At 38.2% G+C, this 23,907-nt stretch overlaps 1 protein-coding gene across 1 annotated transcript in view; it reads right to left on the bottom strand.

Moving 5' to 3' along the window:
• The window catches only part of ABCB11 (ATP binding cassette subfamily B member 11), an 85,761-nt gene that overhangs the window by 24,186 nt on the left and 37,668 nt on the right, over positions 1-23,907 (bottom strand). Inside the window, 6 exon segments of the mRNA XM_036023345.1 lie at positions 3,440-3,603; positions 15,111-15,214; positions 19,360-19,435; positions 20,332-20,533; positions 20,999-21,169; positions 22,845-23,048. Of these exon segments, the coding sequence (XP_035879238.1) occupies positions 3,440-3,603; positions 15,111-15,214; positions 19,360-19,435; positions 20,332-20,533; positions 20,999-21,169; positions 22,845-23,048 (921 nt within the window).

Below are 23,907 nucleotides of genomic sequence, written 5' to 3'. Positions count from 1 at the left end.
TATTGGTAAGGAAATGCCTGTTGTTCAGATTTCAGTGCAACTTCTGAGCATGCTCTTCGACTCTTGGTATTACTCATCTTCTCAGTGTTAAAAAAAATATTTGACTAATGTTAAACGCTAAACTTATTATGTGGATTTAATGTTAGATCCACATAACTGTTCAATGCAAGATTGGGCATCTATCTATCCAAAAGTTTTTTTGCAAAATTCTGCCCCGTGTGTTCTTTCTACTTTCTTTGCACCTGCAACCCAAAGGGCTAGCCTTCAGCAGGTTCCTCTGTTCTTAGACAAGTTGTAGTGTGAGCATACATCAGGGCCATTCTTGTAATAGTAAGTTTGTTTAAGGAGAAAAACTGTTGCTATTTACCAGATACCGAAAGTGTTAATTAACCTAATTTAACTTAAGCGAGGGTTTCCTTAAATTGGGCTTCTTAAAACAGCTCGGTGAGATTGATTTTCCTGTCCCTGATTACAGATGAGGAAACTAAGGCACATCCAGGAGAAGCCACTTGCCCAAATGCATACAAAGAGTAGAGAGCAAAGGCCAACTACATACAAAGCCAGGGCTGGCGGACTCCACAGTTCAGGCTTTTTCCCATCCAATTGCTGTGCTTGGAACACTGGGAGCATTTTCCAAGTGAGAGAGACCCAGGGAATGTGTATCAGATAAATTATGCCTTCTATATACTGAGGCTTCACTACACTAGCAGTCAGGTTCCTAATAATGTCCAGTCATTTGCTGAGTCCATGTTCTGAACTGTGGTCTCAACACAACAAAGTGAATATTGTGCCTCTTAGAGATGTCAGAGTGAAAACAGCACAATTAAAAACAGACTATTATCTGACTCGTGATTATACCTCATGGGATAAAAACATCATGAACCTACTAACAAATATGTGATAATTATTCCAAGAGCAATCAGAAACAATCTTCTTTACCAGAGAGGAAAAACGGTACTTTGTTAGGATCATTCCCTTAGCAAACATAGTCCATGAGTAGACTGGATTTCACCAACTAGACCCTGCTGCCCTGGTCCTGCAGTCCTTAAGTGAAAAGCTCAGTTGTTCAGGCTGTTTGTTAGGATTTCTGGTTGTGACCAGGAGAATCACAGAGAATACTCTCACCACCAGTAGCCAGTGGGTGCTCTGTGAGGGCAGGGGTTATAGCTGAATCATCAAATTGTTTGTCTTGGTCATTTCATAGACCACTAGAGCTGGAAGTTATCTTAGAAATTATCTTTGTTGCTTCTTCACTTTATAGTTCAGGAAACAGAGGCCCAGAGAAGTGGCATGATGTGAACCCAGGGCATATGACAGATGATGTCCAATTATCACAGCAGTGAAGGGCACTGGTTAGATTTTAATAGAAACTGAATTCTGCACCAAAAGCAAAATAAAAGTCATCATAACAAAATAAATACAGTACTTGGTAAGCAACCTACAGAGCCAGTTTCAGAAGAAAGGTCTCCTGACAGGGAAACCAGGACTCTCTCCACAGCAGCTCATATAAAAGGTGAAGTTGGGCAAGCATATTCCTTACTCTGCTTTTATGAAACAGAGAGAGATGATCAGCAAAGATGCTGACTTCCTGGGTTTACTTAAAAGCAAACATCTCTGGTACAGTCTTGGGTCTTTACCAACACAACCCCATCCCCTATGCCTTCTGCATCTACATCACTGCCAAGTGTGAGTAGGGCTTCTCACTACTAGAATGTCAGATTTATGAGAGCGGGGTGGGGGGGCTGGGATTTTCTCCTTCATCTTTCTATTCCCAACACCAGCAACAGGGTCTAGTAAACAATAAGTAATCAATAAATGTTTGTTAAGTGGTGAATAGATGAATGAATTTTTTTTGTTTAATGCCTGTCTTCTTCATAGACTTGAAACTCCATTAAAGGAAGACACCATGATTGGCACTGCATTTCTAAGTTCCTAGCACCGTGTCTAGGGGAGATAACAGATATCTGTTGATTGAACACAAAGATATTTCTATTATTTTAGGATATTGTACTCATTAGACATTAAGGAATATAAATTAATTATTTAAAAGATTTTCAGCATAAAGGTTTTACATAACCAGAAATTTCATTTACCAGAAGTTGAATGTCCCTGTGTTTCCAATTTCTTCTCTGAAATGAACATTATTTCCTCACTTACCACAAGGGGGCAGTGTGGAAATTGAAGCCAGAGACCCTGGCTACCCAGCTGACTTGATTTTGCTGACTAACCAGGACTTTCTGTACAGCTCATTGCCTGTGGGAACATTTATTTCTGGTCAGGAGTTCTGAGAGAGGAAGAGAGAAGGGGAGAGGGAAGAGAAAGTGAGGGGGAAGGGAGGGGGAGAGGGGGGAGGGGAGGGGAGAGGGGAGGGGAGGGGAGGGGAGGGGAGGGGGGGGGGGGAGGGAAAGGGGGGAGAAGGGGGGTGGGGAATGAAAATTTAGGACTCTTAACTAAGCTCTGACAGCGTGGTGTTCTGGCAAATCCTTTAGACTTCCAAAAAGCTGGGTTCTAGTCCTGGCCCCATCACCTAATGCCTGTGTTACCTTGAACAAGTGAATAAAGTTCTCTGCATTCTAGGTTGGTCTTCCTGTTGACCTCACAAGATGTATATGTGTGTGTAAATTTCAACTCAAAAAACTTGATAGCATTTTGATAAATAATTTTGCAATGATAAGGTTGCAGTAGAACTTTACTCTATAGTTGCACTGCCTGAATTTGAGTCTTAGATTCCCTACTTGCTATCCTAAGTTCTCTATGCCTTGGTTTGCTTCTTTGTAAAATGGGAACAATACGAATACCTACTGCAGATGGTTATTAGGAGAATTTAATGAACTGTTGTATATAAAGTGCTTAGACAGTGTCTACTTAATGTTTGTAGTTATTTTTTTACTATAGCAATGAAGTCATATGGAGAATATCAAAACTTCTAGGAAGTGAAAAACAAATAAATTTAATCTTTTCCCATGCCTTATTTTACTTCTCTTTCCTTTTCCCATTTTCTCTCAAGGATGCAATCAGCAGGAAAGCAGAGACTTACACAACATGCACGAAAACCTGCTATTATAAGTAAAACTTTGTACCTCAGCAATTCAGCAAGATCAAAATAGCCCTAAAACCCTTTTGTATTATTCAGCAAACCTGTTTGCATTCTGATTTGGTTCACATGTAGGTAAATTGGCCCTTTCTACACTAAATTTGCAGCCGTGGTGCAGTTTTTACAGACACGATGGCTCTATGAGTGTCCTGACAGCCCCAACAACAGGGCTTAGCTTAGCCTTCTTACCTTCGGTGTGATGGGGTGCTGGGGCATTTTTAATGCTTTAGAGATGAGAAAAAAAAAACCTAAATACGTTAAACAGCCAATCTATCAAAAATGACAATATCCACTGAGAGAAGAACAAAAGGTGAGAGAATAAAGCAAGTCCAGCTGTTTGCTTACCCCAAGAATCTGGCTGAACAAAAAGGCGTAAAGGGGTGTGACTGCCCCATTGGCAGCCGCACCCACAGACCCTACCAGCATGTAGGGCCATTCCGGAGCATTGAGTTTCAGAATCCTCCTCACTGGGGCAGGTTCAATTTCTTCTTCCACGGGAAGGTCCTTGAGGGGAGAGAGGGTTAGATTGATCATCCAAGTGTACACACAGACAATTTCTCATATACTCTGTTTTTTATGCAGGAGGTCTGTTGGCATTCACAGATGTAGGAGTCGTGGTGTGATTGGTTACATGTGACCTGAAAGACCTGTAAGAGGTAGTGAGTTGTTATTTTGTGAGGAATGACTTTGGATTTCTTGCGACCACACTGTCACCAGCAGAGAGGAGCCCAGGAAGGGGACTCACCTGAAAGTGGGCTTCCAGCTCTCACTTCACAGCAGCATATGTGTTGACTCTCAGTGAACAATAGATATGTTGGACTTGTAAGAAAAATAAACCCTTAATTTAAAATAATAAATAATACTACTGTGTTACAGTAGTATTTATAAATTTGAGGACATATGTAATTTTCAAGGTATGTCAAAGTTCCTAAGGCAAGACAGAGTATCTGAAATGAGGCAAAATAATTTTTAAAATTTGTGAAATGGTGTCAACAGTTATCATTTACATGTTTTCTGTAAGGTTTTTCTTCATTAGTACCCAAGAGTAAATTGTAATCTAGATTTCTCAACTTCACATTTTCTTCACAGGAGTGAAAATAATTTCAATATTTCCCTGTTCTGATCTCTTTATTTGCCATTAAAGTGTCATAGCCAGCAAATTTTTATCTTCTTGAAGGCAAATATTATATTCAAAACCTCATTTTTACCATCATCTTTCCTTGCTATAGATATTACTCAGTGCTTTGTCTTTGGCCCATTTATTCAATAATTTTTAAATTTATTACATACTTTATTTGAGAAAGGATTTTATGTGGCTTATATAGATATGTAATAATTTTTATATTTTTCTATTCAAATATACTAAAATATCTATAGGAAATTGACTATAAAACTATTCATGTTCTCTTTCATTAACACGTAGTAATTTACCCTTTTGGTAGCTGAATGTCTGGAACATACAACAGCAAGGAATTTCAAATGCTTTTCTTTTGCTTATAAATCAAAGCTCATATAACCAATTCAGTTTAAATAAAAGCCTGTATCATGTCTGTGTCATTAGAGTTGCAAGCCAAGTAGGATGAAGAAGGCAGCTTAGCTAGAGATGGATGTGTTCCTGACTTCATCTTAAGCTCTCTCTTGGCCTGCCCTCAACATTTGCACTTGTCATTACTACTCACTCATGCAGCAAATCCTTCTGTTCAATGATTTTACTTCTGACAGTTTAGTAAATCTAGGAATCAATTCCAGAGAGGAAGAAAGGAGTCTAGGAAAGCTGAGTGGAATATGCGTAGAAAGAATGGAATTCTTGGTGGAGCCCCACACAGCCAACAATGGAATATATCACCAAGCACTTTAGCTCTTAAGGTCTCAGTTACCTGATCCTCAAAATGAGAGAGTTGGATGAAGGCAACAATTCTCTATGGGTTTCTCATGTTTCTGCACATATTGTGAACAGAAGCATTGACTGCTTTTGTTCATACTAATTTTTCAAGGATATTTGTATAGCAAATAGCCTTGAAAGACAGATGGTGTCTCCATCCCAAGAAAAGGTCAGATGTGCTTAACATCTGTTTTAAGAGGCTCCTCAAAGCTGGGATTCCTCTCCCATAAAGTACCTCCCTTCATTTATTGGTATCACCCAGCCCTTTTTGCATCAATTTATGAAAAGTGTAAATGCTATACTCTGGCTACTAGCATTGCTTTAACAAAAGCTTTTGTCTCTGACTTGGGACTGGCCTGTTTTCTGCCAGCATCCATGAAATTGTGTCAGGCTAACTTGGTAACTTGCAATAGAGGAAAATACTAGACCCTCTACAGTTCTCAATAGTGACTGGTGTCCAGATTTGGATGCATGATAGAGTCACTTGGATCTATGATTAAATATACAGATTCCTGTGTCCTGTCACCAGAAATTCTAATTTAGTAAGCTTAAGTATGAATCTGTGATTTAAAAAATACTTCTCAGGCCCTGGCCAGGTGATTCAGCTGGTTAGAGCATCTCCCCATGCACCAGAAATTTATGGGTTTGATTCCCGGTGAGGGCACATACCTAGGTTGTGGGTTTGACCCCCTGTCAGGGTGCATATAGGAGGCAATAGATCGATGTTTCTTTCTCACATCAGTGTTGATCTCTGTCTCTCTTTCACTCAAATCAATAAACATTCTCTTGTATAAGGATTAAAAAAAACACTCCTCAGGTAATTTGGTGACATAGCCCATTTTGTGAGACCCTCAGCGGTACTGTCTACAAGCTCTAAGATCCATGCCAGCACTAAATATCTGGGATTCCATGATTATACATTTTGAAAGTGTCAGCCAGAACATTAAACTCCAACATTTCCTGGCACCACCTTCACACTGGGTAGTCCACACATTGGCCTGACATGACAGAAATTTCTCTGGCTTTTTGATACCTGAAGGTATCTCTAACCCTAAACAACAATATCTGAGACATTTAAAAGCAACATGAAATAACTTTGCCTAGTCTCATTCCAAATAAACTAACAGGAAGCAAAATTTAATTAATTTGAATAGTTTTTTTCCTCCAAATTCACTAAACATTTAACTTTAAAGGAAACTGTTCCCTAACCCTCCAAAAGATGTGGTTATAAAGACTAAAGGATGCAAAAACCAAGAACTCTGTCCCCGAATAATTTGACTTTTCATTGACTTTCATTTGATAGAGCTAAAAGCATAGAAGAATAAAAGAAAAAAAAGTACAATTAAGGTCATTATGTACAGAAAGGTTTTTCTCTGATGTTGTAAAGCTAATGACAAATTTACTCATCCAAAAAAAAAAAAAGCTCAAGATGAACTAAGATGAAGAATGGAAAGATGAATAAATTAACGGCAAGCCAGTAACTCAGAGAGAAAGGTCAAGTTATAAAAATGTATGTGTTTCCTCACTTCAGAGTTTCTGGCTCTGCTGCAGCAACGTTGAGCTGCACAGGGCTCATCTGTTTGTCACAGGTAAAGAAGTATCCTGCCAGCAGCCCCAGTGCATAGAGAAGGACAGCGGCCCTTATTTATTCTTGCTTCCTTAACACAATACCTGGCACATAAGAGATGTATAATTGATGTCTATTAGATGAAAGAGTGAAGGAAGCTTTTATGCCCGTGGTACATATATGCAGCAAAACATTTATTAAAAAATAATACTGATCGCTTACTTACTATGTTGATGGTTAAATGCTAGACACTGGGTTTTTCCCAGTTTCCTTTCATCTCTTTATATAGGTTAGGTGAAAATTTAACTTCCTACTTAACTTTTATGTCCTTCTCTTTATACTTTGTTACAGTGATTTCTGCATGCCAATTTATAGGGCCTCCTGCCTTGATAATGCCTTTAAGGTTTGATGATAATAAATGGTAACTATGACAAGCAGATATTCTTCAAATGAATAAATACTGATAGTCAATTTTATGGGTCCTGTCTCAGTCATACCTTTTAACCAAATGCCTGAACCGTATCCTATAAGCTAACTATGATGCAGTGATGGGTTTCTAATACTTAAAACTTTAGGGGAACAAGATTTCACAACCCTGAAATATGTCTCTTTGGCATGAGGATTATTTTAGCCTGATTATTTTTAAGAAACAAAAGATTCAGGAACACTTTCTACCTCCTCCTTAACTGCTTAAAAGAATTTAAATGACACTGCAATGAACATAGGGATGCATATATTCTTTTGATTTAGTGTTTTGGGTTTCTTCAGATAAATTCCCAGAAGTGGAATCGCTGGGTCATAAGGCAGTGCCATTTTTAATTTTTTATTTTTAAGTATATTTTATTGATTATGCTATTACAGCTGTCCTATTATTTTTCTCCCCTTTATTCCCATCCACCCTACATCCCCCTCCCACCCACATTCCCCCACCTTCGTTCATATCCATGGGTTGTACATATAAGTTCTTTGGTTTCTACATTTCCTGTACTATTCTTAACCTCCCCTTGTCTATCTTCTACCTACCATATATGCTTCTTATTCTCTGTACCTTTTCCTTCATTCTCTCCCCTCCCTGCTGATAACTCTCCATGTGATCTTCATTTCTGTGATTCTGTTCCTGTTCCAGTTGTTTGCTTAGTTTCTTTTTCTTTTTGTTTTAGGTTCAATTGTTTATAGTGTAAGTTTGTTGTCATTTTACTGTTCATATTTTAGATAGTCCTTTTCTTAGATAAGTCCCTTTAACATTTCATATAATAAGGGCTTGGTGGTGATGAGCTCCTTTAACTTAACCTTTTCTGGGAAGCACTTTATCTGCCCATCCATTCTAAATGAAAGCTTTGCTGGATAGAGCAATCTTGGATGCAGGTCCTTGCCTTTCATGACTTGGAATACTTCTTTCCAGCCCCTTTTTGCTTGTAAGGTCTCTTTTGAGAAATCAGCTGAGAGTCTGATGGGAACTCCTTTGTAGGTAACTGTCTCCTTTTCTCTTGCTACTTCTAGGATTCTCTCCTTCATTTTAATCTTGGGTAATGTAATTATGATGTGCCTTGGTGTGTTCCTGCTTGGATCCAACTTGTTTGGGACTCTCTGAGCTTCCTAGACTTCCTGGAAGTCTATTTCCTTTGCCAGAATGAGGAAGTTTTCCTTCATTATTTGTTCAAATAACTCTTGTACTTGTTGCTCTTCCTCTTCTCCTTCTGGTACCGCTATGATTCGGATGTTGGAATGTTTAAAGATGTCCTGGAGGTTTCTAAGCCTCTTATCAGTGTTTTGAATTCTTGTTTCTTCATTCTGTTCTGGTTGAATGTTTATTTCTTCCTTCAAGTCCAAATCACTGATCTGAGTCCCAGTTCCTTCCTGTCACTGTTGGTTCCCTGTATATTTTTCTTTATTTCACTTTGCATAGCCTTCACTTTTTCCTCTATTTTGCAATCATACTCAGCCATTTCTGTGAGCATGCTGATTACCAATGTTTTGAACTCTGCATGTGATAGGTTGGCTATCTCTCCATTGCTTAGTTCTATTTTTGGAGCTTTGATCTGTTCTTTCAGTTGGGACATATTTTTTTTTTTGTCTCAGTGCACCTGTTCTGTATTACGGGGCAGAGACTTAGGTATTGGCCAGGGCAGGGCAACCTACATGGTTGCGTTGTGAAGCTGTGTGGCGGGGGAGGGGTCTAAGAGGGAACAATGCCACTTGCTTGCCTCTTGGCAGGCTTTCAGTCACTTCCCTCGCCACCTACAAGCAAATTGGGCCCTTCTGGTGCTGATTCCCCGGTGGGTGGGTTTATATACCTTCTAGGACCCTGTGGGTCTCTCTGATGCATTCTTTCATGAGGCTGGGAGTTTCTCCTGCTGCCACAACCCTCACAGGTTTTTTCAGTCAGAGGTTTTGAGTCTTTATTTCCCATAGGTCTGTCTCTCTCCCCAGTTGCTCCTCCCAGTTCACCTGTATGCAAATGTGAGATCACCTAATTGGCCAGCCACTGCCTTGCCATAAATCCTCTCTGCCCTGGCTATCTGTCTCCGCCCCTCCTACCAGTCTGGATGAATGTTTCTTCTTTAACTCCTTGGTTGTCAGACTTCCATATGGTTCAATTTTCTAGCAGTTCTCGTTATTTTTTGTTTTTAAATTTTTTGGTTTCCTTCTTTTAGTTAGGGGAGGAGGTAAAGTGTATCTATCTATGCCTCCACCTTGGCCAGAAGTTCCCATTTTTAACTCTTTTTTAAAAATATATTTTATTAATTATGCTATTACAGTTGTCCCATTTCCCCCCTTCACTCCCCTCCACTCTGTACACCCTCTCCCACCCACATTCCCCCCGTTAATTCATGTCCATGTGTCATAAGTTCTTTAGCTTCTTCATTTCTCATATTATTTTTACCTTCTCTCTATCTATTTTCAACCTACAATCTATGCTACTTATTCTGGGTACCTTTTCTCCCTCTCTCCTCCTCACACTCCCCTGTTGCTAACCCTCCATGTGATCTCCATTTCTGGGGTTCTGTTCCTGTTCTAGTTGTTTGCTTAGTTTGTTTTTGTTTTTGTTTTAGGTGTGGTTGTTCATAATTGTGAGTTTGCTGTTCTTTTACTATACATTTTTTTCTGTATCTTCTTTTCTTAGATAAGTCCCTTTAACATTTCATAAAATAAGGGCTTGGTGATGATGAACTCCTTTAATTTGACCTTATCTGAGAAGCACTTTATCTGCCCTTCCATTCTAAATGAAAGCTTTGCTGGATAGAGCAATCTGGAATATAGGTCCTTGCCTTTCATGACTTGGAATACTTCTTTTCAGCCCCTTCTTGCCTGTAAGGTCTCTTTTGAGAAATCAGCTGACAGTCTGATGGGAACTCCTTTGTAGGTTACTGTCCCCTTATTTCTTGCTGCTTCTAGGATTCTCTCCTTCATTTTTACCTTGGCTAATGTAATTATGATGTGCCTTGGTGTGTTTCTTCTTGGGTCCAACTTCTTTGGGGCTCTCTGAGCTTCCTGGACTTCCTGGAAGTCTATTTCCTTTGCCAGATTGGGGAAGTTCTCCTTTATTATTTGTTCAAATAAGTTTTCCACTTGTTGCTCTTCCTCTTCTCCTTCTGGTACCCCTATAATTCAGATGTTGGAACATTTAAAGATGTCCTGGAGGTTCCTAAGCTTCTCCTCATTTTTTTGAATTCTTATTTCTCCATTCCTTCCTGTTTGGTTGTTTCTTTCTTCCTTCTGGTCCACTCTATTGTTTTGAGTCCCAGTTTCCTTCCCATCACTGTTGGTTCCCTGTGCATTTTCCTTCATTTCTTTAATCATAACCTGCATTTGTTCATCTAATTTGTGCCTAAAATCAACCAATTCTGTGAGCTTCCTGATCACCAGTGTTTTGAACTGTCCATCTGATAGGTTAGCTATCTCTTGGTCGCTTAAAAAGATGAGTTCTGGGGCACTGATTTGTTCTTCTGTTTGAGCCATCTCTCTTTTTTTTTTTGTCTGGTTGCTCCTGTTACATTGAGAAGTGGAGCCTTAGGTGTTCAGCAGGGCTGGGCACCCCAGTCGTTAGATTGTGACGTTGTATGTGGGGGCAGGGTCAAGAGGGAACAATGGCAGTTGCTTCATTCTCTGTGGGACCTAAGTCCCTTCTCTGGGTTCCTGGTTTGCACACTCTGCCCTGCTCCATAATCGCCACCTCACTGGGTCTGCCAGCTGCCACTTGTGTACTCAGGGTCCACCTGCTGTGATCTTGCGCGCCCCAGATGCCTTATGCGCCCCTGTATGCCTTATGTGCCCAACTCTCTCTGCTCTCCTCACCATGACCCGCTCCTGTCTGCTGTCCCTGCCCCTCCTACTGGTCTGGATGAATGGGTCTATTTCAACTTCTTGGCTGTCCGACTTCCATTCAGATAAATTTTCTGTCAGTTCTGGATGTTATTCTACCTCTAAATTGTTGTTGTTCCAATCTCGGTTGTGCATAGAGGTACGGTGCGTCCACCTATGCCTCCATCTTGGTGGAAGTCCCCATTTTTAACTCTTTGAGGTAACTCCATACTGCTTTTCACAGTGGCTGCACAGGCCTGCATTCCCACCAACAATGCAACAAGGTTCCCCTTTCTCTGACTTCTCCCCAGCACTGGTTTGTTGACTTATTGATGATAGCCATTCTAGAGGTATGAAATGATATCTCATTGTGGCTTTAATTTGCATTTTTCTAATGATTAGCAGCCCAAGTGTCCATCAGTAGATGAGTGTATAAAACAACTATGGGACATTTACCCAATGGAATACTACTCAGCCATAACAAAGAAGAAGCTTTCACCCTTTGTGATAGCATGGATGGACCCAGAGAACATCGTGCTTAGTGAAATTAGGCCAGTCAGGGAAACACAAATACCATGTGATTTCACTCATATGTGGAATCTAATGAACAAACTAAACTAAAAAGCAAAATAGAGACAGATTCATAGATAGAGTACAGGCTGGCAGCTCTGGGCAGGGGGGAATTGTGGGGGTAGGATTGAGCAAAATGTAAAAATAACTCACAGGCATGGACAACAGTGTGGTGATTACAGGGGGGAGAGTGTAGGTGGAGTTGGAAGAGCATATGAGGGAATAAATAGTAATGGAAACAATACAATAAAAATAAACTACTGAAATTTTTTAAATAAAAGAATTTAGATAGAGGGCCTTTTCCAGGAAGTGAGCTATCACCAGAAATTACTGCAGAGAATATGAGCTAGGTGTGGTAGACTGAGGGCAATTTAGCAAAACCTGCTTATTCAAAAGTCTCCCTGTGCCCCTGTATCTGTGCACTGTCTGGCAAAATTTGCTTTTCCTATCTTCCTGTGAATCGTTCTCCTGCTGTTTGTAGTCGCAGATGTCTGTCTACTTTCCTAGCTCTGGAAGACATATAAGCCTCAATTGTCTATTTGTCTTTGGATCTCATATTCTTATGGAGACCCCATATGTCAATTTAACTCTTCAACAAAGCCCATATAACAAAGAGTGGTAGGGCTAAATTTTTCCTCCCAACAATGTTGACTTGATTTTATATATACAGGGATGGGCTGAGGTACATTTATAGTTGTGAGTATGTGAAACACAGAGTTTATTATTGTATTATTATTTATTACTATATTATTTATTATTATTGTAACCTACTTCTGCCCACCTCTCTATTCTACCTGTGTTCTAGTTTTCCTGAAGGAGATGCCTAGATATCAGAAACTAAAAACCCTAGCCCGCCGATTTCCCCTAATCCTAAACCGAATTTTATGAGCATTATCACAAAGATCTGACCCCACTGCTGGGAGCCAATAGTACAGCTTGGAGGGTGAAGAGAAGTGGGCTGTAGTCTCTGCTCTGTGCCTAGCTAATGATAAAACTTATCAAACCATCTCTTGTAACTTTTCAGAGTCAAAACTCTAAGAGACCACAAGGTGGAGTAACTTCTTTATGTAATTAAACCTTTTGCATTGGAACATAAGATAGAACGTTTTCCCCATTAACAGAAGGTAAGGTTAGAGCTCCTAAAAAGGAAGAATTTCACCAATGTTTGAGCTTGCAGATTTAGTTAACTATGAAAATAATGCAAAATTTACTTGAGACTAGAATAACTCAAATATTTAAAATAGTTTAAAATTTACTGGGGTTAGAAATTCTATGACTTAAAATTTATTAACCCTACTTCTACTGTATCCTTCATAAAAATACTTGGTATTTTTAAATTTAAAAGACTTTCATATAATTATCATACAAGCAAGTAGTATTAATAGGAGCATAAGATCTTTTCCTTTTGAAACTTTAGCAAAATCACATTGGCTTTCCTGTCATTTTCTGCCTCCTTCTTTTTTCTCCCTTAACTAGACATAGAATATAAAGTGGCTCTTTTAAAAATTACACTGATTAACATTTAATTGAGTTTAATTGTTCCATTCTAATTTACTATGCTAACGAGTAGACTATTATATGGAACATTTTTACATCTCTAAAATGAAGCTCTGTTTTTGATTTGTCTCCTTTTATTGAAATGACTCCCTTCAGAGTTTTCCCTGCATCATAAGGACACCACAGCAATCTGAACTCCAGGGAATCTGATTGTTCCCTGCAACTGTGCTGGGCCATCCTACCAGTTTCAACAACAGCAACAACAAAAGCAGATTTTTTCTTCTTCCTAATGCTCTTGCTTTTATTGTCAAATGTTTGCCCAGAAGGAAAAAAAAAACATAAAAATGCACAAATTGAATATGACTGGTGCTGCTGTGTTTGAAATTTCAGCGTTGTGTTTGGTTCTTTCTCCCTTGAAGCTCTATTAACACCTCACGTAATGTTCCTCGAAGTTATTAGTCAAAGCACCATGAACATCAATGAAATACCAATTTCTATTGTAGAACTTAAAGAAGACTCAAGTCCTTACCGGTAAAATGCAGTAAGCAATCATGCTTGTTAAATGTTTTCTCTCACTGTGATTCACCCTGCTGCTGCTGAGAAAAAGCGTTCACCTATAAAATTTACTTAAAACAACTCTATTAGGTAGTGGGACCTTTATTTACTCACTATTAATGCACTGAAACCAAAAGAGAACCTTAAAAATCCTTCTTAGTCATAAGATCATAAGTAGTACTGCACTTTCTCCCAAATTTGTCATTGTGAACGAAGGTTTGTGATTACTTCCAAAATAAATTCTCACATTGCAATCTTTAAAGACAATTTGAAATTATATTATGTGTAATAAATGTGCTTGTAATTAAAATATTCTCTTACTTATTTCCTTTAATAAATATTGCATTTTAGCCTTTATTTTATTGTAGAAATTCAATTTTTTATACTAGTTTTAAAATCTCCCAATGTCCTACTAGGTGCAGGGCACTTGGTAAGGTGCCCAAATTGATACAAACACAAATAATATATAGTCCCTAACTTTAAGAAGCTTATAATTTGACACTGGCTGGCGTAGCTTAGTGAGTTGAGTGCCAGTCTTTGAACAAAAGGGTCACTGGTTGATTCCCAATCTAGGGCACATGCCTGGGTTGCGGGCCAGGTCCCCAGGAGGGGGTGCACAAGAGGCAACCACACACTGATGTTTCTCTCCCTCTCTTTCTCCCTTTCTTCCCCTCTCTCTAAAAATAAATAAATAAATAAAATCTTTTAAAAATATATAGACAAAGTGTATTTTTTTAAAAAAGAAACTTATCATTTAGTAAGGAGATAAGATAACATGACCTCAAATAAAGTTCAACAATAAAATTGCCATGAAAAGAGTCAAGTGGAGAGTAATGGGGGATCAAAAGTGAGAGCATCAGGGTTGAAGAACAAAGTGTGATGATTAAGAAAGGCTTTAGGGAGGAGGATGGTCACTTTGTGTAAAAGTCAGTACCCTCAACAACTTTGAATATGTGTGTCCTGATGAAGAAGGTTCTATATTGCTATGTGTGTTGATTCCTCTCCTATTTCTTTCATGTTTGTGTTATTTTGAATTATGTTAAAATTAGTAGTATAGATTAGTTACCTCAGATGGTAACTAGACTTATTGCAGGGTGTCATTTTGTAAGATATGTAAATATCAAATCACTATGATGTACATCTGAAAGTAATAGCATGTTGTATGTCAGTTATTTGTCAATTAAAAAATTGTGGTTACTTGTTAAGGTTAGCCTTATCAAATATCCTTGTTGATCAAAAACTTCTGCCAAGGTTATTACAATTTAAGAAATGGATTTAAAAATCTAGGGGAAAAGTTTCAGATAATCTTAAAAACTCTTAAAGGGTATCTATATAATCAAATAATCTGCTAAGTACTTGTAATTTGCCTATGTTTATTAGAATGCTGTAGTTAAGGACTATTAATTAACCCTTAATAGTCCAGTTTTAGTTACCACATATTCTTAAAAGTAATTAATTAATCTTTGCTTCTTTAAAAAGATTTTGTAAAATTTAGTTTTCATCAGGTCCTAATGTGTTCTTCCATTTAGTTTGACTTCATGAAATATTACTAGATATAGGCCTTGAAAACTCACATTCTAGGTTTTAAGGGTATACACTAGTCCCCAGGAGAGATCACTCCCTCATGAGTGGTTGGTTACTGACCTTTCTGTCTTCTTCATAAGGAGATTTATGATCTACAACAGCTAATGGAGGCTGGTGTGCCAAGTAAGAAAGCTGAGATTTGGAGCGTTGCCGGATGGAAGCTCTGTAAATAAAAAAGATGAAAGAGTCTATAGATTGTGGGCAGGTTGGAACAGGACTCAACTGGTATCAAAGTTTACAACACATGTCAAATACAGAAATGTTTGCCAGGTCACACTGTAACCAGATAAGGGAGCTTTCTGGTTAGACCTGACAGAGCTATTCTTAGGGTAGAATTAATTGGTGGGGTTGCTCTCAGCCCCAAGCTGGACCTTGATCCAGAGGGTAGAAAGAGAAGGGGGTACTAGTTTACCAGAAAAATGTGTAAGACTCAAACCTGTTCCAAACCCACTTGGCTCTGCTAATTACTTTAATGGCAATGGTCTGTTGCCTTTACTTCCCTTCGGGTTGTGAGTTACAGTTTTGGCCTCCCTCTCCCCACCCTGCCCTCACCGTGTGCTTACTTTAAAGTAATGCCACCTGGATACAAATGAGCTACTGGGAGGAAAAAACCCCTGGTGAGATTTTCTCCATGCTATATCTCACCTCTAAGGATGCATTTTATCAACAAATATCTTAAGAAATCTAATTTAGCTTGATGTGTTCATTCATTCATTCAGCAGATGTTTATTGGGCAACTACAGCATGCGAACCAGTCCTGGGTGTCGTGGGATCTGGTCAATCACAGGCTTCTCCCTCAAGGAGCTTAAGTCTTATAGAAGAGCAACACATGTACCCAGTCCTGATCTAAGGAAGAATGTGCTAAGTGCTATAAAGCAGGTCTGAATAAAGAGTATGGAAATTTAAAGGAAAAAGAAATGTATGGCAGGTATTTCTATGAAAGGCTTCTTGGAAGAGGTAACTAATGAAGGATTTGGGGTTTTGTAGGCTAGAAGGAAAAGCATTTCTGAATGAGAGAATAATGTAAATGGAAGCATGAAGAGAGGAGAGAACAGGTATATTCATTACATATACTTAGTACAGGACAGATATAGGCAATAATTGGTTCAAGTTGTTTTGTTTTGTTTTCCTGAAATTTCTGGGAAGGAGACTCCTACTCTCCTCTAGGTTAAACGTGAAAATATGTAGCATTGGGAGCTGCTGGTAATTATGTCAAAACTCTTAAGAAGCTTCCTGACAAATAAAGCCAGCAGTGAAAAAAAATAGTAGAACTGAGAAGTGGAGAAAGATTTGGACAAATCTTTGAAGCCTCAGCCTTGCCAGTAGCCAAGGCATCCTTCAAGGACTACTTAGTTATGTCAACTGATTCTCTCCCTTTATAGGTTAAACCAGGTTGTGTTAGGTTTTCATTCATTTGCAGAGTTTTCAATAATAAGGCAATGCTGAAGACTTGAGAGGAGGGAAGCTTCCTTATCAAAGCATTTAACTGGAACTAATATGATGTAAAGAGAGAGAAATTAGAGATGAAGAGACCTACATCAACTGCTTTGTGCAATCTAGATAGAGCCATTCACAAGTCTCTATCTCTATCACAAGTCTTTATCATTTCTATCCAGGTAGAAATTGGGCTAAAACAAATATCAAGGTGGTGCCTATTATATATGCCATCTAGCCTTTTTGAGAAGGCAGTAACTCATCAACCTAATTACTTTAAGTTGTTACCACGTTCTGTTAATGGTACCATCATTCTCTTAGTCACCCAGGTTCAACAACCCAGGTGCATTTATCTCAAGTCCTCCCTATTCCTCAATCTTGCATATTCAGACTCTTGCCAAACCTCATTAAGAACAAGCGTGACATCTCTCCTTAGCCCTACTGCCTGCTACCAAACTGGCTTCTTCTGGGACACCGCATTTCCCTCCCACTTGATCTTCAGCCATAGTCATTTCTTTGAATTAGGTAACTAAGGTGGAGCTGTCTTCTCCAGAAGGTGTAAGGAACAGACAGGTGTCACCTGGAGAAGGATGAGTGCATGATAAGGCTGAGACTTAAGGTCGTGGGGCTAAAATAAAACTGAAAGCATTAGAACCCATAGGAGGAGTATGTGGAAAGAGGAAGGTGTAAAAATTCAGTTGACTACCTCCCAGTTCTGAGCATAGGAAGATCTCTGTCCCTGTCCCCTCAGACTTCTACTCTTTAATCTTACATGTCTTAAGCCTCTCTTCCTATCCCCCATATCATTCCACATGTCTGTCATAGGTGGCCCCAATGAGACAGTTCCTCAGGCACTCTATCTGTCATCTAGTTCCCCTTCCAATCTACCATAAAAACCAGAGTTAGAATTCTCTCTCACCTCTTCCCAGAAACCTACACCTGCCACTCCCTTTCTCAGAAGCTGTGTCACCACTTCCTACTGCAAATAAAAACAGCGAATTTGGGGAATAGACGCTTGTTCTCTCTCAACATTATTATTTTGGAAATTAATTGCTATTATCCATTAAATTGTTCTTGAACCTAAAATATATGACTAAAGAGAGACTTAGCTTTCAGAAAGACTGTAGGCAAGGAAATAAGACACAAATTAACACTCCACTTAGTCATTTTTTAGCAAAATAAAATCTGTCAGCATACACAATGAGGTATTTTTAACCATCCTTCTCTCTTGAACTTACAAATTTTTCTCTGCAGAAGGTTAATAGCCATTTTCTATGTATAGACTGTATGTCTGGATTTCTCATCCTAGTCACCGAAATGTATAATTTATGAGAACAAATGGTCAAATAGGAAAAGAAACATTTGTATGTATTAAAATGTTTATTAGGTCCTAATAATAAACTGTAAGTAAACTACTTAGAACAGATAGATTTGGTTCATTTGGAAAGTTAAGAAAATATCCCTTTTCTTGTCGACATGAGATACAACTCTTTTTTGCAACCTTTCACCTAATGATCAAAAGAGATGTCTAGTCATTTTCTATGTTTAAGAAGTTAGTTTATCTTCAGGCCATGATTCTAATGATCCTTATAATTTAATTTTTTCTTCTAATCAGAAAAGCATGATTAGTCTACAGCCAAACTGCACATGAGTGCCTGACCTTGCCTGGTTTCAGAAAAGCATGAATAGACATAATGCCAGATATCTATAAAAACTAACAAATAACTTTGGCAATTTTATAGCTTTTACTTCCTAGAGTACCTTGAAGTTATCATTTTATTATTTTCCAAATTCAATAAAAATAGCATTTTATGAAATTTTTCTGTATAGTTTTGTTCTCAAAAGGAAAAATACAAAACTCTAAGCATAAACTTAGTGGACTCTCCTTTGAATATTAAAAATAAATAAATTTGTATTTGATCTACTTGAAGTTGTTACCTGAATGTTTTGTTTTAAGCTCTTTAACCATTTTTTTGCAATAAATGATTAGTTCTCTATCTTGAATGAACAAGTCCAGTAACAGCTTTTGCTCAGAGCACTGTTTGAATTAAATGATCTAGCAATGCTAAGAAAATGGTAGAGGAATATGCTGTCAGCTCATTGCCTACTACAGTATTCTAACTTAAGAAAAAATCTTCAATGATATTTTCATGAATATAGACATATTCCTGAGCAGAATTCTTCTTAATTCAAAGTCTTTTAATATTAAAGTACCCATTTTATTAAAACTTTTAAATCAGGATGAAAAACTAAAATTTATAGTCTTGCTAATAATCATACTCCAAAAATGTTTTGAGAGTGAACACCCATATAGTCATCCATAGAAAAATAGTTAAAATTTTGAAAAAAGAAACAGCTGGTGTTTAGGAAAATTCTCTCTAAACATTAGAAAATACATTTCTTATTTCATCTAATTAAAACATAATATGGTTTTGGATGGGTTACTCTGGAAGAAGAAATATTTGAATTCAGTTGCAATTCAGTAGGTTAAAGAGTAGAGTTAAAGAATGAATTTGACCTCCATGTAAGATGGTAATTCATTTCACAGTTAGCTTTAGGGGAAAAAATGAAACACAGATTTTTTTTTTAAATACTCTTTCTAAAGCCAATAAACAACATTTTAACTACAGAGCATATCTACCATGACCCCACCCTCAGTAAGATGAGAAGATAAAGAAAAAAATCCGCATGAATCAGAAACAGGAATGTCAGTACAGCCACCAAGGGTTGTTTTGAACGTTGCTACTGCCCAAGCACTGGGGCTATGCTCAGGGCTCTCCTGGGAGCACCTGAGACACTGCCTGAGGATCATTGCTGCAGAAGGCTCCTAAGAATATTTGAAAACCTAACATCTGCTCCATGGTTTGAACTTACCTTAAACTATCCCTGTAGCTCCCTCCACTAAAGCTCTGTCTGCTCTCAAGTAAAGCACCTTCGGTGTTATCTTTTCCTGTTAACACAGCATAAGGGATACCTTAGTGCATGCCATAAGCAGAACCATATTGAAATAAAATTATTTACTCTGCCTGCCTCATGTACCATTACTACGTCTGATGCGAAAACATTCTGTTAACTTTATTGCAATAATTAGTACTTGTTTAGCACCTCCTAACAAAAAATATTTCAAAATACTCAGCAACACTGAATCCTTTGAACTGTATATATATAAAATAGCCAATATGTTATTACCACAGAAATAGATATAGCATGAATCATAAAAAAATGTAAAGAAAGCCCACTAGAAGTAGGGAAAAAAATAATAGACTCACTAATTTAAAAAAAATCATTCAGAATAAATCACACATGTTAAATGCATACAGTTATATACAGTTAGACTATAGAGTTATACCCAGTGGAGTTCAAAAATTGATATGTGATATGGTATAGAAAGTATGGAGTGGTTGACTGATATAGGCTGGGATAAACTACCAAATCTAAAAATTTAGGTTGAAAAATTCAGAAGGTGCACTAGTACCTGAAGTATCTACTTACATTAGTAAAAATAAGCACAAAATATTTTAGTCATTGATTAATTCACTCAACCAACAAGAATAACACTCCTATTGTGTGCAGGACACTATAGGAAACCTCTCTTATTTGCAAACTTTGGGGGAAAGGGAGGAAGATGGAGTTGAACATTTTTCCACAGAAGACCTGGGTTCTAGCTCTATTTCATGAAGTAACTGAACCTCCTGACCCCTGTTCTTTTATCATTTGTATAGTGCATCCAAGGGCTTTTGGGAGAACAAATAAGACAGTTTATGTTGAAGTACATGGAAACACATAAAGCATTATATATGTTAACTATTTAACATAATGTATAAGCATAATGAAAAAGTCACTTGCCCTTTATGCCCTCTTCATTAAGGGTTTGATCTCCTTGACTTTGCAAAGTCACTAGAGTGAAGTAAACTCCTTTCCTGTCCAACAGTTCTTCATGTGTGCCTCTTTCCACTGCTGCGCCATGTTCAAAACCGATAATGACATCTGCAGCTCGAACTGTGGATAGGCGATGAGCGACTGAAATGATTGTACGCCCTTGCTGCATCTGTAACAATGGACAGTGTGCCGTTAAATGAGACTGTAAGATAGAGCTGACACTGACATTTGGATCATTTCAGAATCTGCAAGTAAGTCAGAACCTTGGTCCCTGGGAAAATCCTTAAATAGGCCTTAGAAATGGCCAGTACACTTTCTCACATTGCTGTTCCATTGCTGCTATTAATCAACAGCTAAAAACAAAAAAAGGAAATGTAAAAGTCACATGTTTTAAGTTAGACTTAACCAGATTTTAAATTTGATATGTGTGACTTTTGGAAGCAAATCCTGTGTCTTCTGTTCAACTGTGAGGAACATTGTAGTCAGCCAATGTTTCCCAAACAGTCAGACTGCATACACTGACCTATGTCGCCTCTCTCTCTCCAGCTCTCCCTCTCTCCTCTCTCAAACAGCAGCCTCTCTAAAGCAGCACAAACATTTCCACATGCAAAATAAACTCAGACTTTCAACAAACCTTGCTCAATGCCTCTTGCACCATGGCTTCACTCTCATTGTCCAGTGCTGAAGTAGCCATGTCAAAAAGCAGGATCTTGGGATTTCGGACAAGGGCTCTGGCAATGGCTATTCTTTGTTTCTGGCCACCACTCATCTGGCCTCCTCCTTCTCCAACGAGAGTGTCAAATTTCTGGGAAGAAAGTGATACCAATAACAACAAGGAAGAATTTGATAATTCCTGACAGTAATCCATCAGGAGGTCCTTTCTAGCTTCCTCCTCAAGCATGAATCCACATAGGTCCAGCTTTTACTAAAATGCCCTTTCCTGAAACAGGTTGTCTCATCAATATTTGTGTGTAAGATAAATAAATTGATTTATTCTTTTATTTCAAGATTAACTGGCTGTATAAATATTTCTGTTTAGCTCAACCTCAAATAAGATGTTTCCACCAAACTAAAAGTTGATTAGAGTCTTGAAAATCCATTAGAGGATTAAAGCACATATCAAATCTTGTTTCTTTTCTCAAGCTAGACAACAGAGAAAACACAACGCTAAAGCTGTTTTTATATTGTGAATAAAAGACCAAACTATCTTTATAATCATTACCATTGACAGCAAATAGTTACTGAATATCTTGCACATACAGCATTATATTGGAACAACAAAGTATTGATGTCAGACTCTTCTCTTGCATATTAATAGTCAACACGAGATGAACACCCACCATATACAAAGAAAGCAGAGAACTGAGCTCTTTACACATTTTCTTATTTAGTCTTCACAGATGCCCCATGAGATAAGTACCGCTATTCTCCTCAGTTGATGGATAATGAAATGCTGGGGTATAAGTGGGTAAAGTAACTTCCCCAAGTTTACAAAGCTTGCAAGTAGAGGAGCTAGCATTTGTATGAAGGCATTCTGATGCTAAAGCTTTATACACTTTAACCACTACCCTATGTTATACTCACAGCTGTAATCCTATCCATACAGGAAATTTAGAAAGTTTTTTAGAGGGGGCAAAGCAGGGGTGGGAATGGGGTACATCTGTAATAGTTTCAACAACAACAAAAAAATAAAAATAAAATAGTGCTGGCTTAGAGAAAAGAAAAAGGGAGGGAGGGAGGAAGAAAGGAAGGAAGGAAGGAAGGAAAAAAAAAGAAAATGTTCTGGAGCACAGACTCTGGAACCAGATCCCTGGGTGTGAACCTGATCTCTCCTGCCTTGAGCAAGTTATCGGACCTCTCAGAGCCTCAGTTCTCCATTTGTGTTCAGGAGAATAGTAGTAGCTGCCTGGAAGGATGGTTATGAGGGCTAAATAGATGCAAACTGCTCAGAACAATGCCTGGTTTATAGTAAGCACTATATATGTTTTAACTAATAATAACCCTTCTTTGATTTAGCTAACCCTTAGGAGGAAAATCCATATAATAATATGGGATTGGTTATGTTGGCATTGTTGCTTAAAATGAAGATAAAGGAGGAATTTTTGAATATGTTGGTACAGTACTGAGGACACCTATTAGCTGTCTAAGCACAGGAAAATTAAATGACAATGGGAGATATCAAAAGAAGATTGTGCAAGTTATTGCCACATAAATTTATCATCTGCTTAGAAAAATGCTTAATGGAAAGAATAAGGAAATTGTATCTATGCCAAAGTAACTTTAAAAAAAAAGTTTCCCAATTTGGTAGACTTTTAATAGATTAATAACAGTTTCAAATAAAGCGGAAAACTCATGGTACATTTCCCGGCATGAAGCTGAAATATGCCATTAATAACTTAGGATCCAAATGAAAACAAAGACATATCGTAGAAGTGTTTTTCCCTGTCAAGCGTTTCCCCCGGAACGGACGCGAGGGTTACCTGCGGCAGCCCCATGATGAAGTTGTAGGCATTAGCTTCCTTGGCAGCCCGGACTATGTCTTCCATCTTGGCGTCTTCTCTGCCATAGCGGATGTTCTCGGCGATGGTGGTGGAGAAGAGCACAGGCTCCTGCTCCACAATTCCAATCTGAGCTCTGAGCCACTGAATGTTAAGGGAGCGGATGTCATGGCCATCCAAAGTCACCTAGAGAGCATGAGCACATCACCTGTCTTGGATTCCCTTAAGGAACTGAATCATAATGCTATGTTGTACTTAACCCGTGGGGAGAAAAGAGAGAGAGCAGCAAGACTGTAACAGAGGCAGATCCTCTCAGAGTGTGGTTGCTTATATAAGAATGATTGACAGTATATAACTGAAATCAAATAGAGCTGTAAGTTCATTGTAGAAACACAAATGATGCGAAAGACCACTTAATAAGATTAACAAAAGGTTTTAGTTTCTCAGTAAAGAATAGAATCAGCTACTCACTGTACTTTTAATACTTTTACTATGTTTTGACTTGTGACCTAAAATGGACTTCAAAAGATGCAATGAAAATAAGCAATGATCCCTATCATTGTATATCCCTATGACCCCTATCTTGTATATATGTTTTACAGTAACTCTTAACTTTCTGGCCAGATTCACCAATTACCACTTTGGTGTCCAATAGCAATTGAGGCTGTCAAGTGGAATGAGAAAATTAAATTTATATTATTAGCAAAAATATAAAAATCTTACATCAAGAAGCCATTATTTTTACATATTGAGAGTGTAGTTATGCAGATATGTGCAAAAAATATCCAATCAGAAAATGAAATGTCTGTGATGAAGGAAAATTCTGGTTCCTTTGCCATGTTAGTGTAGCAGGACACATACTACAGAGAATGCATTACATTGAAGTCTTCGATATGTACTCCAATGACTCCACCCCAAAGCACTAAGCAGATGTTGACAAGAGTGATTTAGAGAGTGAAAAGCCTTTGGCAACCAGCAAACCTGGGATTAAATCAGGGGCAAGTCTCAATCTCCTCTGACTTTTTCCACATTTGTAAAATGATGT

This window comes from Phyllostomus discolor, chromosome 4, assembly GCF_004126475.2.
Source record: "Phyllostomus discolor isolate MPI-MPIP mPhyDis1 chromosome 4, mPhyDis1.pri.v3, whole genome shotgun sequence".
NCBI lineage: Eukaryota > Metazoa > Chordata > Mammalia > Chiroptera > Phyllostomidae > Phyllostomus > Phyllostomus discolor.
This window is presented reverse-complemented; position numbering and strand designations above follow the sequence as displayed.